Source organism: Labeo rohita, chromosome 14, assembly GCF_022985175.1.
Source record: "Labeo rohita strain BAU-BD-2019 chromosome 14, IGBB_LRoh.1.0, whole genome shotgun sequence".
In the NCBI taxonomy this organism is placed as follows: Eukaryota; Metazoa; Chordata; class Actinopteri; order Cypriniformes; family Cyprinidae; genus Labeo; species Labeo rohita.
The window spans coordinates 32,580,002-32,603,832 of NC_066882.1; the positions used below are offsets into that span (position 1 = coordinate 32,580,002).

General features: G+C 37.7%; 1 protein-coding gene across 10 annotated transcripts in view; it reads left to right on the top strand.

Moving 5' to 3' along the window:
• The first annotated feature begins 10,676 nt into the window (after window positions 1-10,676).
• LOC127176403 (NACHT, LRR and PYD domains-containing protein 3) overlaps window positions 10,677-23,831 on the top strand; it is a 52,669-nt gene continuing 39,514 nt past the window's right edge. For 7 of the 10 annotated variants that reach the window (XM_051128057.1, XM_051128064.1, XM_051128063.1 and 4 more), the window contains exons 1-2: window positions 10,677-10,738; window positions 11,348-11,429. In XM_051128057.1, coding sequence (XP_050984014.1) covers window positions 10,720-10,738; window positions 11,348-11,429 — 101 coding nt within the window. In that variant the 5' untranslated portion in view covers window positions 10,677-10,719. Of the gene's footprint in view, window positions 10,739-10,910; window positions 11,106-11,347; window positions 11,430-11,632; window positions 11,747-12,134; window positions 12,249-12,340; window positions 13,158-23,831 lie in introns of those variants that run through there. The other 3 variants (XM_051128061.1, XM_051128060.1, XM_051128059.1) reach the window with 3 other exon arrangements.

Below are 23,831 nucleotides of genomic sequence, written 5' to 3' on the forward strand. Positions count from 1 at the left end.
TGGGTCTTCTGGATATAGCGCATAATGGAACTGGAAGCAAGAGAACCACCGCACCGCTTCATCTACATGGATGAGGCTGGCTTCAACCTAACAAAAAGCAGAAGGCGTGGTCGAAATATCATCGGCCACAGAGCTACAGTTGATGTGCCAGGCCAACGGGGCGTGAACATAACCATGGGTGCTGCTATCTCTGAGAATGGTGTGCTAACGCATATTCCCATTATTGGGCCATACAATACAGAGCGTCTTGTCACCTTTTTAGACGCTCTCTACAGAGATCTCATCCCTGAACAAGAGAGGGGTCAGATTGGAGATGACCCGCCAAAGTACGTGATAGTTTGGGACAACGTCAGTTTCCATCGCTCCAACATCATCAGGCAATGGTTTGCGGCCCATAACATGATTCTGATATGATCGCCAGCCACATACACAGATGACTCTTCTGGCTGCCATGGATGCAGCGTGTGATGACATCACAGCAGATGCCTGCAGAGGCTGGATGAGACACTCTAAAAGATGATTTCCATGCTGCATCACAAGAGAAGATATTCATTATGATGTGGAGGAGAATTTGTGGCCCAACAGACAGAAACGTCAGGAGGTGTAGGAAGACTGCACTGTAATTCCTACAGCACTGCATGTACAGTTTTCCCTAAGGAGACTGTCCTATGTTCACATTTCTACTTTTTTTTTTTTTTCTTTGTGCTATACAGTGCTGTCTTTTCCTTTCTTTATCGCAATGACATGGTCTGTCAACAAATTACAGTACATAAAAGCGTAAATGTGAATCTTGTCCAGTGTCTTGCAATCAAACTCCCACATACACTAAGGTGTAACCTACAATTTACAATAATTGTCATCAAAACTTTACATCAGAACATCCCTCCAGAGTACACCGTTATATTGACAACAGGACTAAGCAATTTGACGGTCTTATCTGTACACAATGACACAAGGACTTGTCATTCTGATGGCACTAAGGATTTTGAGCAAAAGACTGGCTTTTGCAGGTAATCTATGGTGTTTTGCTATTTGTACGAATTGTTTTGCGAAATGCACTTACTGTTTTGCAAATGTCAAGGATGATTTGAGTACCAAAATGTACCAAAGCAACTGAGAAAAACTGTAAGACAAATCAAGTGACAATAAGTCAGATTAGCTGAAATAAGCCTGGCTTATTTGGTACACTTGTTTTCTGAAACACCCCCGGTCTCCCCTACAATACAATACACTGCATTTGAGTTCTACTGGTTAAGTACAAAATAATATGTAAAAGGAAATGTTTTGAGTTGCAAAAAATAAATAAATGATAATTCATAATCATGCAGTATGTTTTATAAATATAACCTTTACTTTTTCAATAATTTAACTGCACTAAAACACATAGTAAGTTTGAAATGGTGAAAGACATGAACGTATCTTGAAAGAAGGTTTATTACTTTATATACACTCCAATGTACCAACCAATACACTTTTTTCCATTATTGGTTCCTTAATGTCCCGTATGGACAATGGCAACAGTTGCACTTTTAAATGTGGACTGCAGCCCTTTGGGCTGTCAAAATACTAAAAAATATTGAACAAATGATTACAATTATCCTGACCAGCCATCATAAATTACACACCAAAAAAAAAAAAAAAAAAAAAAAAAACAACAAATGTCAATATCATAACTTCAGAGACGTTAAATGAAGTTCCAAACGTAGGTTCGGGAGGAGCCTAATCATTCAGCCCTGTCAATCATTATTACGAGCCTATATAAACAGTTCTCATTGCACCGTCCCAGCCTCAGTTCTTCCGGCATCCCTCCACCTCCCCTTCTACTCCTCTATTTCTGTTATTCTCCCTCTAGGTAATATCGCAATGGGGGGTTGAACTCTGCGCTCAAGCCGAGTCTCGGGTTCGAGCCTCCATTAAGGACAGCAAGCCAAGTTTGTTTACCATTGCCCATCAGAACTGGATTGGGAGGCGAACTTGTGAATTGCATGAAAAGTAACAAAAAGTATTAAAATATCAATTCATGCGTCACATTTAAATTTGCAGCGTATTGCAAGTCAAGCAGCCAAATAATTTAATTGCATTTGAGCAGTTGTGCAGTGCATTGAGAGTTGAAGCGCGCGGAGACGAAGGGCAGAGAAATGTTACGGACGCTTTTATTCCATCTGCATGCACTAAAAACATAAGCAGTTCTGCATTCCTAAGCAGTTCCAACAAGCGGAACTTTATGTGTTTTAGTTTGTGCACAAAAATTAAACTAACATTATGCCGGCTTATGCAACGGTTTCCTGCAGTGTTGACAGATCATGCCAGGTAAAAGGTAAGCAAAACATTCTGCAGATTATATTTAATGTTGTGTCCGCTGGCTTCATGTCTTTAACAGCTTCAGGTTTTGCGCACTTCTGCGTTCTACACAGTCCGTTTCATGTTTATTTTCACACATTCAGAGTAATAAGTATTCCTAGTGACAGCAACGTGTAGTGCAACATCTTACACAAACTCAGCTGTTAATGGATAAATGAATGCATGCATGACAGTTCAGTCTTTTCCCATCATGTTTGGACTTGTTTGTAATATTGCCAAATGCATTCTGGTTGTGGTTTGGAAAGTGAGAAATGCACCGGTAAAACTTTAGTGACACTTTTCTAACTTTGTGTTTGGACTATGCCAATAAGTTCCACAGGAGGAAAGAACAGTGGGCCACCTTATGTCCCCCTGCTCTGATGGAACCAGCCAATCACAACACAGAAATGGAGAAGCGCCAAATTGCAAACTCCTCCTCATTGGAAAGGGATAAAGGTACCCTTCCAAAAGACTTCTTTTTCTGAGTCTTTTGGAAGGGTACCTTTATCCCTTTCCAATGAGGAGGAGTTTGCAATTTGGCGCTTCTCCATTTCTGCGTTTGTGATACTGATTATTCCTCGCCTAGTTGTTCACTAAATACTGTCTCGTCAGTCTTTAGTCCTCTCTAGTCCTGTCCAGTCCTGCAGGCCAAGCTCCTGGTTTGTTCCCTCATCTGCAACCCAGCCAGACCTGTGCAGTGCCTGTGAGAGCACATGTGTGGAGCGGATAAACCCTGTGTTCCTGTCGGGGGACCATTGTTAAGTCAAGTCACCTTTATTTATATACCGCCTACAATACAGAATTGTGACAAGGCGGCTGTACAGTATTAAATAGGAAATAGTACATCAACAATGCCAAGGGCAACAATAAACACTCAATGTTCAGGTAGTTAATCTTCAGGTTGTTAATCAAATACAATACAATATCGTGTGAAGAGAAAGTGTCCCCAACTAAGCAAGCCAGAGGCGACAGTGGCAAGGAACCAAAACTCCATCGGTGACAAATGGAGAAAAAAAACCTTGGGAGAAACCAGGCTCAGTCGGGGGGCCAGTTCTCCTCCGGCCAGACGCAGAGGACTCACCAGGTTCCCGTGGTCTTGTGCCGGGGATCCGCCTCTGGGGCTCATCTAGTCGATGTGGTCTCCGCTGACATTCAGTGCTGTAGAGGTCGTCTCTAGGTGCTGATCCACCGTCTGGGCTGGGTACGGACTGGATCCGGGGGGACTGCAGTGACCATCTGATCTGGATACGGACTGGATCTGGTGGTTAAGGTGACCTCGGAATAAGAGAGAAACAGACTAATATTAGCGTAGATGCCATTCTTCTGACGATGCACCGAGTACATCGGGTGTTATGGGAAGTGTTCCCGGTTCCGGTTGACCTAATTAGTGCAGCCTAACAATCCTTTAACGGATTTGAATTATAAGAATATGTTGATGTGTTATGTGTAAGTCAGGTTAAAGAGATGGGTCTTTAATCTAGATTTAAACTGACAGAGTGTGTCTGCGTCCCAAACAGTGTAGGGTAGATTGTTCCAGAGTTTGGGCGCTAGATAAGAAAAATGATCTGCCGCCCGCGGTTGATTTTGATATTCTAGGTATTATCAAATTGCCAGAGTTTTGAGAACGCAGCGGACGTGAGGGACTATAATGTGATAAGAGCTCGCTCAGGTACTGAGGAGCTAAACCATTCAGGGCTTTGTAAGTAATTAGCAAGATTTTAAAATCTATACGATGTTTAATAGGGAGCCAGTGCAGTGTAGACAGAACCGGGCTAATATGATCATACTTTCTGGTTCTAGTAAGAACTCTAGCTGCTGCATTTTGGACCAGCTGAAGTTTGTTTATTAAGCGAGCAGAACAACCACCCAATGAAGCATTACAATAATCTAATCTTGAGGTCATAATCGCATGAATTAATGTTTCAGCATTTGACATTGAGAGCATAGGTCGTAATTTAGATATATTTTTGAGATGGAAAAATGCAGTTTTGCAAATATTAGAGATGTGGTTTTCAAAGGAAAGACTGCCATCAAATAGCACACCTAGGTTCCTAACTGATGACAAAGAATTGACAGAACAGCCATCAAGTATTAGATAGTGTTTTAGGTTATTACACGCTGAGGTTTTAGGTCCAATAATTAACACCTGTGTTTTTTCAGAATTTAGCAGTAAGAAATTACTTGTCATCCAATTTTTTAACTCAACTACACAATCCGTTAGTTTTTCAAATTGGTACGTTTCGCCAGGCCGCGAAGAAATAGAGTGGAGTATCATCAGCGTAACAGTGAAAGCTAACACCATGTTTCCTGATGATATCACCCAAGGGTAACATGTAAAGCGTAAAAAGTAATGGCCCTAGTACTGAGCCTTGCGGTACTCCATACTGCACTTGAGATCGATATGATACCTCTTCATTTACTGCCACAAATTGATGGCGGTCAGATAAGTACGATTTGAACCATGCCAATGCACTACCACTAATGCCAACATAATTTTCAAGTCTGTTCAAGAGAATGTTGTGGTCAACAGTATCAAACGCAGCACTAAGATCCAGTAGCACTAACAGAGAGATACAACCACGATCGGATGACAAGAGTAGATCATTTGTAACTCTAATAAGAGCAGTCTCAGTACTATGGTACGGTCTAAAACCTGACTGGAAATCCTCACAGATATCATTTTTCTGTAGGAAGGAAGATAACTGTGAGGATACAACCTTTTCTAATATCTTTGACAGAAATGGGAGATTCGAGATAGGTCTGTAATTAATTAAATCGTTGGGGTCAAGTTGTGTTTTTTTAATGAGAGGCTTAATAGCAGCCAGTCTAAAGGTTTTGGGGACATATCCTAATGACAGTGATGAATTAATAATATTCAGCAGAGGATCTATGAGATCTGGAAGCAAGTCTTTTAGTAGCCTAGATGGAATAGGGTCTAGCATACAAGTTGTTGGTTTAGATGATTTAACAAGTTTATACAAGTCTAATTCAATAGTCTCTTACTACTTAAATTTATTTATTACATTTAGGAATTTGACACAAAAGATGATACTTACATTTAATTAGGTTAGAGAAAAAAAAACTGGCCTTATAAAGGTAAACATGTCTATAAAAGGTAAGAATCGATTTAAACTTTAAAGCTAATTTCTGTTACTCCTGAAAACGAATCACAGCACAGAAGGAGTCAGCTGTCCACAGCAGTCTAAAACCTGCCAAAATACCAGCACAATACACTCAGCAAAGTATTGTCTACTTATAGAAAATAAAACCCACCTTCTTTGATTTAATTTGACAAACTCAATCATTTTGAAAATGATGAGCACCGTTACGCCGCTGAGGCTGACCAGACTAAAAAAAAATAACTTTAAGCTCATCCTTCTTTACATCACTTTTCCTTAAGTGTTTTTAATGGTTTTGTATGATAAAGCCTAAAAAAACGTTTCACGAGTTCGCCTGCCCATCCAGTCCTGATGGGCAATGGTAAACAAACTTGGCTTACTGTCCTTAATGGAGGCTCGAACTCAAGGCTCGGCTTGAGCGCAGAGTTCGACCCCCCCAAAATGTGCTTACAAGAGACAGCAAGCCGGGCAATCAACTGCGAGTAGTTTTTGTGATACGAGTAGAGAAATCCTTTATTGATTTAACCACTGCTGCGGCAGTGAGAAGTGGAATTTAGCATGACATCAGTTGCAAGGAAAGTGGGAGAGGTTATTGCTGCGGAGGTGAAAGAGTTTTAGTATACCTGCTCTTAGACCGGTGGAGAAAATCACTGCTGCGGCAGTGAGAAATGGAGGTTAGTATGACGTCTGCTGCAAAAAATGTGGGGATGTCATTGCTGCGGAGGTGAGAAATAGTGATTTAGAATGGAAACTCCTCCAAGACCAGTGGAAGAAATACTGACCTCTACACATCTGCTGAGACCGGTGGAAGAATTCACTGCTGCGGCAGTGATGTAATAAGTGATTTGTTAGGGTAAATCACTGCAGTGTCACTAAGAGATAAGAGCTGATTTGAGAATGGTGGGAAATGTCACTGCTGCAGCAGAGACATACTGAAGAATTTCTGGAAGACAGACCCAATGAGAGGGAAGCGAGGGTCCAAGACATACAGTTGCCTGAAAGACATCTCAAGGTGGATGGCTCACTGTGCTGTTGAAATCATTTTAAGTTTAAGTGCGACTTTAGAAAGCTCAGCTGGCCAGCAATGCGACAATGCCAAGACAGGGTTTCTTTGAGCATAAGCTATTTTCACGAATATATGACTCGGCCTGAAGGTGAGAAGCGGGTAATCATCTGTGCTCAGTCAATTTCTCTTCCCTTCGCTGTCTGTTTGGGCTTGTTAAGAATAAATCTACACAGCCTCTGTAGAAATCAGCATGGTACACATTATCATTAACTTATGTATAGGCGCAGAACAAGGAGGGCATGAACTTACAGAAAAAGGGAAAAACATGTGAATATAGCGGTTGCTGCGGTTTTGCAATCCTCTGCGGTTGGTTCGTCAATAACGTGGTATTGTGATGATTGCAACAGCCCAATGGAAATCTTGCGGTTGCTGAGAAATGGCAAATGAGAATCCAGATGACTGGGTAGAAATTTTTGGATGTATTAAAAGGAGGACGGTGTATGGGTTATTAATTAATTAATAGCAGGGCACTGCTGACCAAAGTTTAGTTTAACTGTATTAGTTCGGCAGAACTTGATCTGCATTTGTTGAGATAATAGATTACGGTGCACTCGATGGAATTGTCCCAATGGAAGGAAATGCTTAGGAGGCCATTCTTTGACCACAGGGTAGTGGACACGAGAAGCCCAGGGAGAAATCACTGCTGAGGCAGACAAGTCACAAAATGTAATCATGAACCTGCTGTAAAACAGAGTAATAAAGAAATGAAATGTGCTAATGAAATGGGTGAGACATCAAGTACTGATGATACAAGCCATTTAAAGTATCCTACTTCATAAGCCAAAGTTTGTAGCATCACGGCACATGGCTGACTTTCAGTTAGCCTGAACTGAGCGGACCATCTTCAGAAACATGCAAAAGAAGATGGTTTAAACACGACAGAGAACTGTGGTAGCGCTGATTCTACTTGCTTATTTACTAAGGGATGAAAGCAATTGAAACATTCACATGCAAATATTCATACAGTGGTTTAGTAAAATTGTTAAATATCTTGCTGTGGGCTTGACACGAAAATGTAAGTTCTCACCTTAGTTTGAAGAAATCTGCCAGAAAAGGATAGCCATGAGGAATAATTGCTTTGAAACGGAAGCATCTGATGACCTGCTAAATTGGATTTTGCGTACATGAAGTAAGCTTGGAGCCATTTGTGTTCACAATGCACAGGTTAAAGAACCATATTGATGGCTGAAACTGAATCATACTCAGACCACTTCCAAGATGGACTTGGTTTACAAAGTTCTGCAATATTTTTAGTGCTGACATATGGGCCGAATCCAGTGGAACATGTTAGAAAAGGATAGAAAACACCCAGAAAGCCAGAGGTTCCACAGCAGCAGTATGGGTTGGGGCTGCTATGTGAGAGGCTGTAAAGATCTTTGCGGAAGCAGCCTCACACTAGGACACCTGTGAAAGAAAGGTTATAGAAAGAAAGGAAATAGGTATGCAAAGCAGCAGCCAGAGCGGTTCTTTTTGCGACGGCAGCCTCACGCTAGGGGCCACTTCTGGAAGAAAGGTTCTGGGAAGAGAAGGGAGATATATACCAAGGGGAAGCCGGAGCAGTTCCTTGTTGCAGAGGCAGCCTCACGCTAGGGCACCTGAGGAAGAAAGGTTGTAAAAAGAAAAGAAATAGGTATGCAAAGCAGCAGCCAGAGCGGTTCTTTTGCGGAGGCAGCCTCACGCTAGGGGCCACCTCGGAGACATCTGAGAAGGAAGAAAATGGAGACGAGCGAACATGGGTGTGTTTTGGGTGAAGCAAGGTAAAATAGCTGGGGCAAAGTCGTGGACAGGGAGTGCCCGGTCATTCTTAGCAATGGCTTTAAACATTGCTAACATAATGAAGGGCTTCATTTTCAAGGGATGAAAATGGGAATTACCACTTTAGTTGATGGGGATCTGAAAGGCATGATAATGGATAGTCAGGATAAACAATATCAAAATCTCAATTAGTGAAATGCACCAGTAAATTTGATTTAGATTAAAGAGTTTACAAAAAAGCCATGTACATGAACGTAAACGGTAAACCCAGTATTCTTTGTGCAATGTTTAGATTATAATTTAACAAAACATTACATTACAGATTTAGATTATAACTTCACAAAATATAAGGTATAATAATCACATTTTTAAAGTGGTTCGTCTCAAATCAAACAAGCCTATTCACAATATAAAGCGATGTATGGAATTTAAGCAATGTTTGTAGAGTGGGTAACATGCTATTTGACTAAAGCTGAGACTTCCAGGATCCGGTTAGGCCGCGATGAAGATTCAAAATTAAAGCATAATTTGAAAAACAACAATAATCCGACCAGAGCTCGATCTATATGGGATTATTTTTGTGCCAATAAGAATGAACGTAACTTTATAAAACTGAACGTAACTTTCCAAGAAACGATCAAAAATATGCCACTGCAAAAGAAGAAAAACACAATGAAAATGAAAAAATGAACTCAGTCGCACGAATTTAACATGCTCTTCAAATATGCTTCATTCTTTGTTAATGATTTTCAAAGAATCGTTTTCGCGAATCATGGATTCTGAATGCGTTGCCACAACTTTCGCTTACGCTTCGCAAATTTTCGTTTGCTGTTTTGGCACAAACCTTTCGTGGGGGCGGGCTTAACAGCGATCTACTCTGATTGGCTAATGAGCTTTTGATGGACAGTTGCTCTCTGACCTGGAAGCACGGACGGTGACGTCAGTGGCGCACATATTGGAAAGTTGTTGCGGTGTGCAATACGTCGTGCTTTGTTTATATTAAGTATTAATGTTATTAGTATTTCACCTACGGTCGTCTCTTAGTTTCTAAAGATGAGCTCCCAGGAGAGACACGGAGCAGCATCATCTTCCACCTCAGCTTGTCCCTCAGGGCAGCTTGAAGTAAGTTCGTGTTGCTAAAGTAACGTTAATCAATAACATCGATAAAAGTTTTATTCATGTACAGTGTGCAACAGTTCTGATAGTTTCTATAAACAAAGCACGACGTATTGCGCCACTGACTTCACCGTCCATGCTTCCAGGTCAGAGAGCAACTGTCCATCAAAAGCTCATTAGCCAATCAGAGTAGATCGCTGTTAAGCCCGCCCCCACGAGAGGTTTGTGCCAAAACAGCAAACGAAAATTTGCGAAGCGTAAGCGAAAGTTGTGGCAACGCATTCAGAATCCATGATTCGCGAAAACGATTCTTTGAAAATCATTAACAAAGAATGAAGCATATTTGAAGAGCATGTTAAATTCGTGCGACTGAGTTCATTTTCATTGTGTTTTTCTTCTTTTGCAGTGGCATATTTTTGATCGTTTCTTGGAAAGTTACATTCAGTTTTATAAAGTTACGTTCATTCTTATTGGCACAAAAATAATCCCATAGATCTATGATGCTATGATGCAGTGGGTGGGTATTATATGTGGAGACCAATCGTACGCTGTTCAACAGCTGGAGCGCGTTGGATTGGATCATTTGTTCAGATTGACGTGTCTATCATTACCGTACGCTGTAGAATGGGAGCGCACGACACTGAGCTATTACACGCTCAAGATTTGTAAGTTATGCAATAAAATTATACATTTATACATAAAATTATACATTTAGGAATACCGCTTAAGAATGAGATCATAAACGCTTTCGGAATGTAACGAGAAATCGCTCGGAGCAGTGGGTGGGCCGGAAGGAGCGACGGATAAGATAAACAGAGCTGAATTTCTGATTGTTTTCGTGGGAAATGAATGTTTGATGCGGCGAGCGTGCCTCAAACGTTCAACTGTATTTTAAGAGAGGTAGCTTTTAAGAATGAAAGCGGTTTAGCTGTAATTTGGATAACATTAGGAACTATAGCGGCTGTAGTGCGCAGATGCCTAATTTACGGTGACCGGGCTGGAGAAGCGCGTTTGCGTTTGATGGAGGCGGCTGGGCAAATCCGCGGGACATCGTTGACGAGCTGTATTACCCTTGTCGAAAGCTAAAACCGGAGCCGAATTAAGCGTCACTTTGCAGAGCGTTGTTAGTTGGAGAAGTGCGGGAGTTCGTCGGGCTGGGAGGCTGTTCACGGACAGGGCGGGGTCGTATGCCGGAAGAACTGAGGTTGGGACGGTGCAATGAGAGCTGCTTATATAGGCTTGTAATAATGATTGACAGGACTGAATGATTAGGCTCCTCCCGAACCTACGTTTGGAACTTCATATAAAGTTACCTGACAAAAAATGATTCGACGCATTATAGGTAACTATACAAAGATTATCGAACCTAAAAATCACTTAACACTTGCCGTTTGCCATGCTACATCCTAACATTATATTAGTTGAACACCTGAAATCATTCATTTAGTGAAGACACAAAACGTGCACCGCTGAGCGGATGGAGCTTGAGAAAGAGCGCGAGACGCACAAATGAGAAGTGAAAGTAAATGATCAGAGCTGAAGTTTCGCCTTTTAAACAACCAGAAACGATCAATTACAACATGGAGCATCAAAGTGTTTCATAGGAACATTTATAAAAGTTAAACCATGAATCTCGTAGATTCTTGAGGACAAAGTTGGAGGATTTTGTGAATCTGAAACTAAATGATCGAGATCTCGAGACACTACAGGTGACTGACGCGTTAATGTTTTCTCTGAAGGACGTGTGTTTTTTAAAGATATGTTTGACAGTTTTTCATTTTAAGCAGATGAACTAGGTTTAATTAGCGGTTCGTGCAGTCTGTGGTTTATTTGAGCATTTGTTAACACTCGACTAACATTGTGTATTTGAGTAAACGCCGCGTCTCATGATCGTGTTTCTCTCCGGATCCGTTCAGCTGAATTATTGTGTTTGTTTGTCATTTCCGTTCAGAGTCAGTGCTGGAGATCAGATTCTGTTTCATCATGGATGACACACAAACATCCAGAGATGAAGGTGTTTCTCCAGGATGCAGGTACTTTGAACAAACACTGAATTAAATCACCTTAAATGATAGTAGGCGGGAGACTCCATTGTGCCGTTTTTTGTCTGTTTTTAATATAAAATGTGAATATTATTTAAACAAAAAGACCATAAAGCCTCTTCATGAAATGCTCTTTGATGAAAATACGTAATTTATGATTTTCAACATAAATAATTGAATCTGTTTTGTTATAGTTCATTTCAGCAGAAGAGATCAGAACCAGAGTCCAGCTGTGTGTCTATGAGGAGTGACGCGTCTATGGGTCGTATCATAGATTTTAAGAGTGGAGATACACAGACTGATCTCAGGTATAATATTTTAATAAAAATATGATTACAGTAAGTCATTTTATATGATCTGAATAGTGTTTATAGTTCTTTCTGCAATGTGAGAAATTATGTTTGTTCATTGTTCTGATATTTTAACATATATAATGTTGGTCACACAGAGACACATTTATGAAAACACTCAATGGACGATATGCACAGTTACTTCCTGGTTTTAGATAAACCAGCTCAGTCATTTCCAGTCTGTGGTCAAATCAGTTATAGCTATATATCAGCAATAAGTGAAGCTAAAGAACGCTCTGTGCATATAGTCCATTCATTTAAACATTTTTGTAATAATAGTGTTAATGAAATGATCTTGAAGTGCTCTTTAAAGTGATTGTTGTGTTGTTATCTCTCTCTGTTATAGTTCAGTTCAGCAGAAGAGACCAGAACCAGAGTCCAGCTGTGTGTCTATGAGGAGTGACGCGTCTGTGAATCAGACATTAGATTATAAGAGTGAAGATACAAAGACTGAACTCAGGTCTAATATTTCTGTAAAAGACTGTTTGATTATGATACAGAAAACACATTGTTCTCATTAGTTTATTAATAATGCAGTATTTTATTTTACAGGCGTGAAGTCCTTAAGATGTTTAGATCAAATCTGATGAAGAAGTTTAAGTGTCTGTATGAGGGAACAGCGACGCAGGGAAACCCAACACTCCTGAATGAGATCTACACAGAGCTCTACATCACAGAGAGTGAGAGTGGAGAGTTCAGTAATGAGCATGAGGTGAGACAGATTGAGACACAATCCAGGAGAACAGCAACAGAGGACACAGCCATCAAATGCAATGACATCTTTAGACCTTTACCTGGACAAGACAAAGCCATCAGAACTGTGCTGACAAAGGGAGTCGCTGGCATTGGAAAAACAGTCTCTGTGCAGAAGTTCATCCTGGACTGGGCTGAAGGGAAAGAGAATCAGGACGTCCAGCTCATATTTCCACTTCCTTTCAGAGAAATCAACTTGATGAAGGACAAAATACTCAGTCTTTTCTTGCTGACGAACCTCATTGTGGGGAATCTGCTTCCCTCTGCTCTCATCTGGATCACCTCCAGACCAGCAGCAGCTGATCTCGTCCCCTCTGAGTGTGTCCATCGAGTGACAGAGGTACGAGGCTTCAATGAGCCACAGAAGGAGGAATACTTCAGGAAGAGAATCACTGATCAGAGTCTGGCCGACAGGATCATCTCACACCTTAAGTCATCGAGGAGTCTTTACATCATGTGCCACATCCCAGTGTTCTGCTGGATCTCAGCCGCTGTTCTAGAGAAGATGTTGAGTCAAGCAGAGACTGGAGAGATTCCCAAGACTCTCACTCAAATGTACACACACTTCCTGATCCTTCAGACCAACATCAAACATGAGAAGGACTATGAGAAGAAGGTGACAGATGAAGACATGATCCTCAAACTGGGGAAAGTGGCTTTTCAGCAGCTTGTGAAAGGAAACCTGATCTTCTATGAGGAAGACCTGAGAGAGTGTGGCATTGATGTGACAGAAGCATCAGTGTACTCAGGATTGTGCACTCAGATCTTCAGAGAGGAGTTTGGCTTGTATCAGGGGAAAGTCTTCTGCTTTGTTCATCTGAGCATTCAGGAACATCTAGCAGCTCTATATGTGCACCTTTCCTGGACAAACCACAACAGAAATGTGTTTGAGCAGAGTTTATGGTCTAAAGTGAAGGACTGGTTTAAACTCAATTCATCAGAACATGTTTCATTATCTGATCTGCATCAGAGAGCTGTGGATGAGGCTCTACAGAGTAAAAATGGACATCTGGATCTTTTCCTGCGGTTTCTTCTGGGTTTGTCAGTGGAGTCTCATCAGATTCTCCTACGACAAATAATGATGCTGAAAAGAAGCAGCTCTGACAGCAATGAGGAAACACTTGAGTACATCAAGATGAAGATCAGGATCATTGACTCTCCAGAGAAATCCATCAATCTGTTTCACTGTCTGAATGAACTGGGTGATCATTCACTAGTGGAGGAAATACAACAGTATCTGAAATCTGGAACAATAAAGAACAACAAACTCTCTTCATCTCAGTGGTCAGCTGTAGTTTTTGTGTTGTTGACATCAGAGAAGAAGCTGGACGAGTTTGACATTAATGAATTTGTTGGAGAAAACAATAAAGCTGAAAACTGAAAGTTCTTCAGTATCTGCTGCCTGTGATTAAAGTTCAGTAAGTATCACTGAGAACAATCACTTCACTCTTAAAGAAAATCAGAATCTCATAATGATTGTATCAGTTATTGTATTAATCTGACAGCACACCTGAGACACACTTTGATGACAGCATTATAATTCTTCCATGATTTATTCTATCATTTTTTTTTTTTTAATTTTTGAAATTTATTTCTAGTATTTAGCTGTTTTATAGATGGAGATAATGGCGAGATGTGATTGGGAAAAAATACACACTGGACTCTAAAGCACCTGACAGTCAGTCTCTTAAACATGTAGATTAGTTTAAAAACCAACAAGAATAGTAAAACCAATGAGTTTAATGGTACAAATAAGTTAGTACTTAAATGATATGGACTTGATCCACGTTAAAGGTCTTTATTGTTAAAATTGTGATAATTACACTCAACAAACAAAGCCCAGCTCTTATAATAGATAAAGTCTATAAAGTCTATTATAAAAAGTCAATTAGTTCGAGCCACAGATTTTAATGTCCAGTACAAGAGCTTGAACAACAGACCTTCATTATGCAGCAAACTCAAACACAGTGAATATGGTCTCTCTTTTAATCTTACATTTAGGACAAAGTGTGGAGTTAGTTGGGCTGATTTAATGTTGTATATGTGGTGTGATATGCAGCCTGTGCAGAATCTTGAACTGAATCATGTTTGCTCTGTTTCACACTGAGAGTTTGTTAGACTGAGTCCATATCATGTCACATTTATCTTGTTTCACTCTTTTTTGTCTTTGATATTATTTTTGGTTTCAGTTCATAGTGTTTAACAAGTGTGTTTTCATCTCTGCAGTTTGAGTGATTGTGGTGTCACAGATGAAGATTGTGCTGCTCTGACTTCAGTTCTGAGATCAAACCCCTCACAGCTGAGAAAACTGGATCTGTCTAATAAAAAAATAAGAGATTTGGGCATAAGGTTTCTCTCAGTTGTACTGGAGGATCCTCAATGTGAACTGAAGGAACTGTGGTAAGATCATCTCTGTCATAGTCACACATGATTGTCTTATGTAAGACTAAATCCTTTATGTAAATTTTATAACTACAATTTAACTATAACTAAATATGAAGCATGAATTAGGCATGTGACTGTATTACATTTTCATATTATATTGTCATGTAATGTAACCGGCTGAAAAAAAAAAACTTCAATTTTGTCCACTTTATAACAAGTTTAATAAATTTTTCAAATAACAAAGAGAAACTTAACATTTAAATACAATAAAACTACAATAAAATGTATAAAGTAAACAATATTTTCAACTAATATCAGGATATCTTTTCTGGGCCGGCATGATTTATTGCAGATTAAAATGTATAAATATAAACAAATGTTTGATAATAAATATTAAGTGTTTAAGTATTTAGTGTTGTTTGATAAAGACAAATACAAAATTCAGAATGGCTGTTTGAAAACATGTAAATACTGTTTGACTGGCGTTCGTCTTCATGACAAGCAACGTCACAAACAGAAAGTTGTGCTGGTTTGTAGTAACTGTGTTATCTGTGCTGTTCATTCAGATCCACCTGCTGTCAGAGAGTCAATCTGCATTTTCATTCGTCTCTTATGCAGCAAACACATTATTTACATGTTGTACATTTGAACAGGCTGATAGAAAAGAAGCTAATGTGTTTTAAAAACTGGCAATGTATTGACTATTATTATTATTATTATTATTATTATTATTATTATTATAGTTATTATTAAACCACTATTTGGCTTTCGATACCAATACCAATATTCAGGGTTGGCCCTAAGAAGAATGTTATTTGGGGGCCCTTCAGTGCTGCCAGTACAACTAATTATTGTCAATGTTGGATTATTCACACACTATAAATCTAACACACCCATTATCAAATTTATTTGTTTAAATAGATTCTGACAAACCGACAGTAAACACCTCTGATCTGATTCTGATCTGATTTTGTGCATGATGTGTCGCTATGGAAATAATAAGATGATACATGTAGATTATTTTATTGCATTTTTGTATAATTATCATTGCTCATTGATCCAGTATATCACAAAAGAGTAAATAAATAAATAAATAAATAAATAAATTCAATCTGCCATGTACTCTGGTGGCCAGCTTGTTCTCTTATGCCTTGTGCCGGCTCTGCCAATATTTGTCACTTGCTTACTTATTTGTCATTCTAATCAATCGCTGTTTTGATCAAGTTTTAAATGAGCAAATTTCAAAAACACAAGTTTTAAGGCAGGAGTTCTCAACTGTGGCCCACGAGATCCATTTTCAGCAGAGTTTAGCTCCAAACTTGATCAAACTCACCTGCCTGTGACTTTCTAGTGATCCTTAAAGATCTTGATGAACTTGTACAGGTGTGTTTGATTAGGATTGGAGCTGAAATTTGCAGGATAATGGATTTTGCGGGCCAGAGTTGAGAACGCCTGGTTTAAGGTGTAGTAGCTCGTTTACTGCTGCATCATCAAATCATTTTCACTGAACATGGATTAGAGCCATTTAACTACATGAATTACACTTACGAGTAACAGTAAAATGCAGTGGATCATTTTTTCTTACGCTTGAAAAACGATTTACACTTTTACAAACCTTCTCTTGTGGATGCAAATTTAATTTACATTTACAGTTTTATGTACAGTTGCACAACACGTACTCTTCACATGCAAATCTTTATGGCATTATTTTATCTCCATATTAATTCCTCTTTCACGTCTCCCTGCGTTTAAGACACATACGCATGGGATGTTTTCAAACCATAACCGGTCCATGGTGTAAAAAAGGTTGGAGACCCCTGCTGTAAGCCTAGTGTACTTTCTTAAAAATCATGAAACAACAGTAGCAGCAGCAGAAAAATTATTGCTTTTAATCTACCTTTCTATTGTACTTATTTGTCCTGTTGTCATTTCTTTCTTAGCAAAATAAACAAACGTCATACATTTTTTTTATTCTTTGTGTTATGTATATATAATATTAACAGTTTGCCTTCTAAAACTTTTATTTAGGAACAAAAATCTGCCTTTAAACTTGAAAGAAATAAGGATGTGCATTTTATTGTAATAATTATTGATATTGACTGATATGAAAAAATGTTTTGTTTTGTTTTTTGCCTATATTGTTCAGCCCTACTTCCAATACACATTTTTAAGAACAGACAAAAGAAACGCTGTCAATGAGGCTGTCTTAAATTGTTTTCTCTACCCTCAACAGATATCAGTAGACAGTTGCTGCATGCATGAGATGGTTACTGTTTTATTTCCTGATGTTCTTGCTTTGTCTGACTGTTGTGGCTCAACTCGCTTATGTGGACCATTAATGTTCTTCGTGTCCAAGTCAGGCGAGGAAACAGCAGCAGCATGATGGGACTGAACGTCAAAAAAGAAATCAGTAAATACCAAAATCAGAAATATCTGTCTATATAAGGATAGAAAAACTAGTACAGGTTCATTCCTCTAGCTCACTCCTTGGTTTCTGACAAAAGCCAGACTCTGTTCACACACAGCTGGTCAGTCTCCTTATGTTCAGAAAGTCAAGAATACAGTATAAATATATAGAGGTTTTAAATGGACTTGCCCATTTCTGCTGACCAAAACTGCTGGCTAGACCTTCCCAAAGATCTGTCTTCTTTAGATGCATCCATGCTATAAATACAGAAAATGACCACAAAGCATAAGAGAACTTTTGAATTTTACATATGTAAGACATGTAGGGCAGAAACTATCCGTTCACTTACTCGATTACATTGACTGAAAATAAGAACACAACAGAGTTAAGGTGACCATAGTGACGTATCAAAGATGGCGATGTCCATAACACTGGGAGGTTTTTCTCAATTGATAGCACATTATTACATGAATTAGTTGAATTGAAGCACGAGTTCATCAATTATATTTCAACAGAGCCAACAACAACTTTAAATGCTTTGTAATGGAGCTGCAAAACGATTAGTCGCAATGAATCGATTCAAAATAAAAGTTTATGTTTTCATACTATGTGTGTGTACTGTGTATATTTATTATGCATATATAAATACACACACATACATGTATATATTAAGAAAAAAATTATTTATAAATAAAATATGTATATGTATAATTCTATACGTTTACATACAATTACATATATTTTTTTAATATATATGTAAATATATATATATATATATGTGTGTGTGTATTTACATATACATAATAAATTTGCACAGTGCACACACATAGTATGCAAACATGAACTTTTATTTTGAATCGATTCATTGCGACTAATCGTTTTGCAGCTCTACTTTTTAACCACCCCCCCCCCACAAAAAAAAAACCTTATATTAATATGTTTCAGATTTTTGTCTTGTCCGTGTTATCATTGAGAAAACCCAATTCTAAGAAGAATTAAATATCTAGCTGAGGAAATTACTATTTTCAAACAAGTTTAAAGTGATTTTTACCTTTTGTAAACCTTTATAAAACCATTCTTTTTTCTGAAAGTGTGCATTATCTTCTGTGTCAAATTCTTATACAGAATCAATAAAGTCACTTAGAATAATAAGACATTTTAGGCTGTTATCACACAAATAAAATCATTATCAACACTATCTTTTCGATATAGAGGAAACACAAACGCTGCATCTGAATTGTCATTTAGATGTATTTCCCCACTGTTTAATGCAGAACATGAATGTATTTAACCTGCAGTTACAAATGCATGAAAAATGTTTTAATATTTGAATCCTAAAACACTGAATGCTGATATTTACAATTACTTTAACAAATGAAGAATTAAATGTGGAATTACAATCGCCAGTAGGTGTCAGTAAGTCACAGTTGATAAGTGAGTCATTGCGATTGAACCGAATCATTTAAAGGTTGATTCATTCAGGAACGAAACACCGTCATGTTGTTTAGAGACGCAGAACAGTGCAGTGGCTGTGTTTGGAATGATTTTTGTTGGCGAAATAGAGCAAAAATAGTCAATATGGTGTCTAAAACGTAAGTCACTTAATGTTAACTTATAGTTTATTGAACTGTTGTATAAAATCAATATCCCATTTATGATTTTTGCAACAACAACAACAACAACAAAATAATAATAATAATAATAATAATAATAAAATAATAATAAATGGCACTCTTCGTGTGATATTGATTAACTATATGAAATGATATAAATATACATTTTCTGCCCCCATATCCTGAATTTTGGGAAAATGCATTTTATTAGACTGAAACTGAATTAGGCAGTGAAAGAACACAGTCTAAATGAACACAGTCAGTCTATCGAGTGTTTAAACACTCATAACTCCTCTTATAATCAAGTCAAGTCAAGTCACCTTTATTTATATACCGCCTTTAACAATACAGAATTGTGACAAGGCGGCTGTACAGTATTAAATAGGAAACAGTACATCAACAATGCCAAAGGCAACACTAAACAATAAAATAAAATGCACTATTGTGTTAAGAGAAAGTGAACTAATCAATGAAACTGTCCATACACTGTATGATAAATAAATCTGTCACTTACATAGTTCGTACATCTGCACTTTGTTGTTTATTATGAGCGAATTCGCGAGTTCAATCTGAACAAAACTCCGGTTTCAGCGATGACTGTTCTGATCGTCTCTGATTGGTCACTGCGTTGTAAACTCAACAGAGTCGTGTGTGATTGGTTAAAATGCGCAACGCTGTAAAAACGCGTAAAAATAAAATATGATTTAACTTGAGCAGGTCTAAATTTAATGCAGCAATCGAATCTTTTCATTTAATAAGTTTTATGTTTTAAGTATTATATATATATATATATATATATATATATATATATATATATATATATTTGGGTGTTATGGGGGCCCTTAATGCTTATGGGAGGTCCGGGACCTCTGTTTTTTTACAAACAGAGTCTTGAACAAAAAGAGATAATGCCGGATAAATAAATCTAGATATCCCTTCTACTTTAGTCAGTAGGACTCTGCCAATAATAGTTAAATCTCTTTGAAGCCAATTTATTAACATTGCCGCTCCACACTGGGTTGTTTTTGTATGTTTATGATCGTCTGTGTTTTCGATACTGTACTACTACTACTACTTTTTGGATTTACTCTCGCTGGATTAACTTTTTTGCTTGGCTGGTGGTCTTTGGCAGCTTGGATTTACTTTACTGTTCAGCTGGTGTACGTTGCTACCGCTGGGAACTCCCGGTTGACGACCTGCTGCGAGCCCTCTCACCCCTCGATTCACATCTGTCGGACGGACTGTGAGGTGAGCTAACACTCTTCTCACTAGTCGTTCTGCTGGCTTACTGTCTGGTTGGGAAGCTTTCCTCTCCGTAAGCTTCTGTTGATGTTGGGTTGGCTGTGGTTCTGGCTAAGGCCCCGATCACACCGAACGCGTTTTTTAGTTCTAAAAACGCGAGGCGCACCGCACTGCCTTTTTCTGGTGACTTTTAAAAAAAGAGCAGTGCGTTGCGGTTTTATATGTTGCTAGGCAACCATCAAATAAGCCGTCCTGTCAATCTAATCAAAGGATTATAGCGCGAGCGCTCTAAAATCTTTGGTTTTTTGCTGTTAAGTAAACTGTCATATCAGCAAAAAAAAACTTAAAACATACAGCTCCGGGTAACCCGCGATAGACACCAAAAGTTTCTGCTCCATCACTGCAGTCTCCGACTTTTTAAGCGTCGGTAAAACTTTCGTCACCACAACAGAAGGCCCGCCTCTCCTTTCATTCGATTGGATAATGGAAAAAACCGCGATGACGTTGGGCGCTTTTCCGCTCAGAGTTGCTTTTTTTTCAACTTCAGGCGCTCAGAGCGCTCCGGCAAAAACGCGAGGCGCCGGCGGCGCATAAACAGCGCGCATAACGCTCACTGCCTATATGAGGGGCAAATCGTGCCACTGATTACCAACCAAAGGAAACAGTCGCGTACTTTTTACGTGTGCGAAGGGGCACGTCGCAACACGGACGCGTGACACGAACGCCGGAGGAGTATGTTGCCGCCACACTAAATTAATATCTTACTGTCATGTTTTTCCCCTAGGTTTTTTTATATTTTCTTTATCAATCATTAACTTTTTTCTTTTACTTTCCTGTGTTCTGATGACACTGGATATATCCTTGACACAAATCGTGTATACAAAGTTTTATGTAATGCCATCTCTGTACTGTTTATAAACATAATAATAAAAAAAAAATAAAGAAAGAATTTATTCACTTTCTCTTGGAGATTAATGACTGTGCAAACTGTACACCACCGAGTCACAATTTTATGCTATGTTCACGATTATTACCAACTTCAAATATAAGAACATAAAATTGCTAATTATAATCTATAAACATAATATTCTGGGATAGGCCTATGCCATTCTGAGCTTTTATTTTTGATGCTTATAAGATTTTATTTTTAAATCAGCTGACTATACAATGTGTCAATAGATTAGCTCACAATATCAAACTATATGCAATATTGTTTTCAGAAGATGAAGTCATTTTAACAGCCTATTATTTTCAATAAATCAACAATAACAAAATATAGGAAAATACTATTCTAATCATACGTTTCAAAACAATGCAGTATCATTTTCAAATGTTTTAACTAGTGCTGTCAGTAATTATTATTTTGTTAATCATATGCTAAAGATTTTATTTATGTATGTTTTGTAATTAAGATAAGTGAACAATAGCTTTTAGTACAAATTAAATAGGCTGCATGTAATGATGAGGCAATAATAATTGGTTGAAATTAAGTATCAAAAGTAAGTAGTCATATTGTTTTACTGATAAACACTATTAAAATACATTAAGACATGTATAAACAATAAAATTGCGTGTTCTAGCCTAAGAAATGCCAGCAGACGGCGCCAGCGGCCTGACGATTGTTGTTAAACTTTGCATTACGAGCAAACCATTGTTTCTCTATAGTTTATTTCCATTTAATCTGTATGTTTGGCCACATGTTTATGATAGAAATACTACACCCAACAGTTTAAAGTTGTATTTTGAAACCCAAAAATTTATTTATAAATATATTGATGCGTTCATGTGTTGGTGGCGTATGTTTTTAAGTTGCTACAAATAATTTTGTCCACATTCCCAAATGCAAGTTATTGTAGAAAATAAATTACCAAGCATAGAATAAAATAAGGCAGTGGCTATATGCACTAAGTGCAAATAGCAATAGAGGCTATTTACACTATGTTAAAATAGGATTTTTTGCTATTTATACCACTTATTGCAATTATCTGCACCTCAGTATTTAAGTACATTCTAAAACAGTATGCAACTTACTGAGTGTAAATTTTAATTCAGATTATTAAATAGATGCCATGGTTGACACCTTATTAGGACAATAAAGCCCTGCATTCCTATAAAGACATACAAGGACTGTAAATGGTTCTGCCACAAACTCAACTCTGTTGAACAGAACAGTACCAGAGGGTTAAAGGGATACAGATGTTTATGTTGTCCCGAGCACATATTTCTTTTTCTTTCTTCTCTGCAAAATAAAAAATTAAAAGACTTATTGAAGACCACCTTTGTACTTAAATGCAACACATAAACTTTTGGAGTTTTAGGTTCTCACGGAGTGGGAAATATAAAATTATAAACATATAAAAAGAAATATAAAATTACAGTATACTGGATACCAGATCTAAGATACAGTTATTCAGGTGAAGGAGATTCTAGCAGATGACAAATGCTAAGTATTAAAAGTCTTCCTTCATACTTTTTTTTTTTTTTTTTTTTTTTTTTTTTTTTTTTTAGTGAAAATTACAAATTAGTTTAGAAAGAAGTTTGTGGTGTAGTGGATCAAGTAGTTTGATAGTCTTTTTTTTTTAATAGTACTAATAGTAAATTAATTGATTATACTTATTTTGAATTTGATAATTTCAGAGCTAATATTTTTTCACAGAACAAATTCATCACACTCAAGCAAAGAGAAAAATAAATTATATGATGACACTGAACAGAAAAAATAAATACCAAACACAACAGTAATGTGGCACAATGAGTCGAAACTCACCAAATCCGCTTCTCATTCATATAAATTTTTGTTTAGGACCACAAACGGGTAGATATAATCTTTATCTTGCAGGGTCTTAAAATTAACTAATTACTTAGTAATCTATTTAATCTTTCCACTTGTTCATTACATTATGCCGTTGTTCTCTGGTTTGAAGTGTGCTAGTTATCCTTGGGAGCATATTTTTAATTTATTTTATATTATTTATGCATATTTTTATTCACATTTTCCATAGGCACCTAATAAATTAAATCTTTTTATCTGTAAACTGAAGTATTATTTTTATTGTGTTATATTTATTATTTATTATGTATTTTATTGTGGGTTACAGACATTTACTATTTAGACATTTAAAAAATGCAAAATACCCAATTGTTAAACATTATTTAATATTCATAACAAAAAATTGATATTTCAACAAAAATAATACTGGGGTAGTCCAAATTTGGGGACTGAACAATGTCTAAAATCATACTCATTAAAGCTTTTATACGAGGCATGCAGTGGAAGCCTCAGCATGTGTTAGCCTCTGGATAAATTCGTAGTGATCCATTTACTGGAATCATCACTGAAGTGTGTTCTCCTTTTATTCACCGCTTTTATAATTTAAATTTTATTTCTCTTTGTTATGCCTCCTCAATTCCTCTAGACTTCTAAGGAGGATGTAACACAGCCAATACACACAAAGACACACGCACACTCATAATACATGGAATAAATTTAGAATTCTTATGCACTGTTGCCAATTGTTAGTTATCTAGTTACTGTAAAATCAATAGCCTATAGCAAATAGCCTACTTTTAAATGCGTTTTAAGGCGGCAGAAACGACGTCTGTATGAGGCATCATGAAATGCGACGACGTACGTATCAGGCGT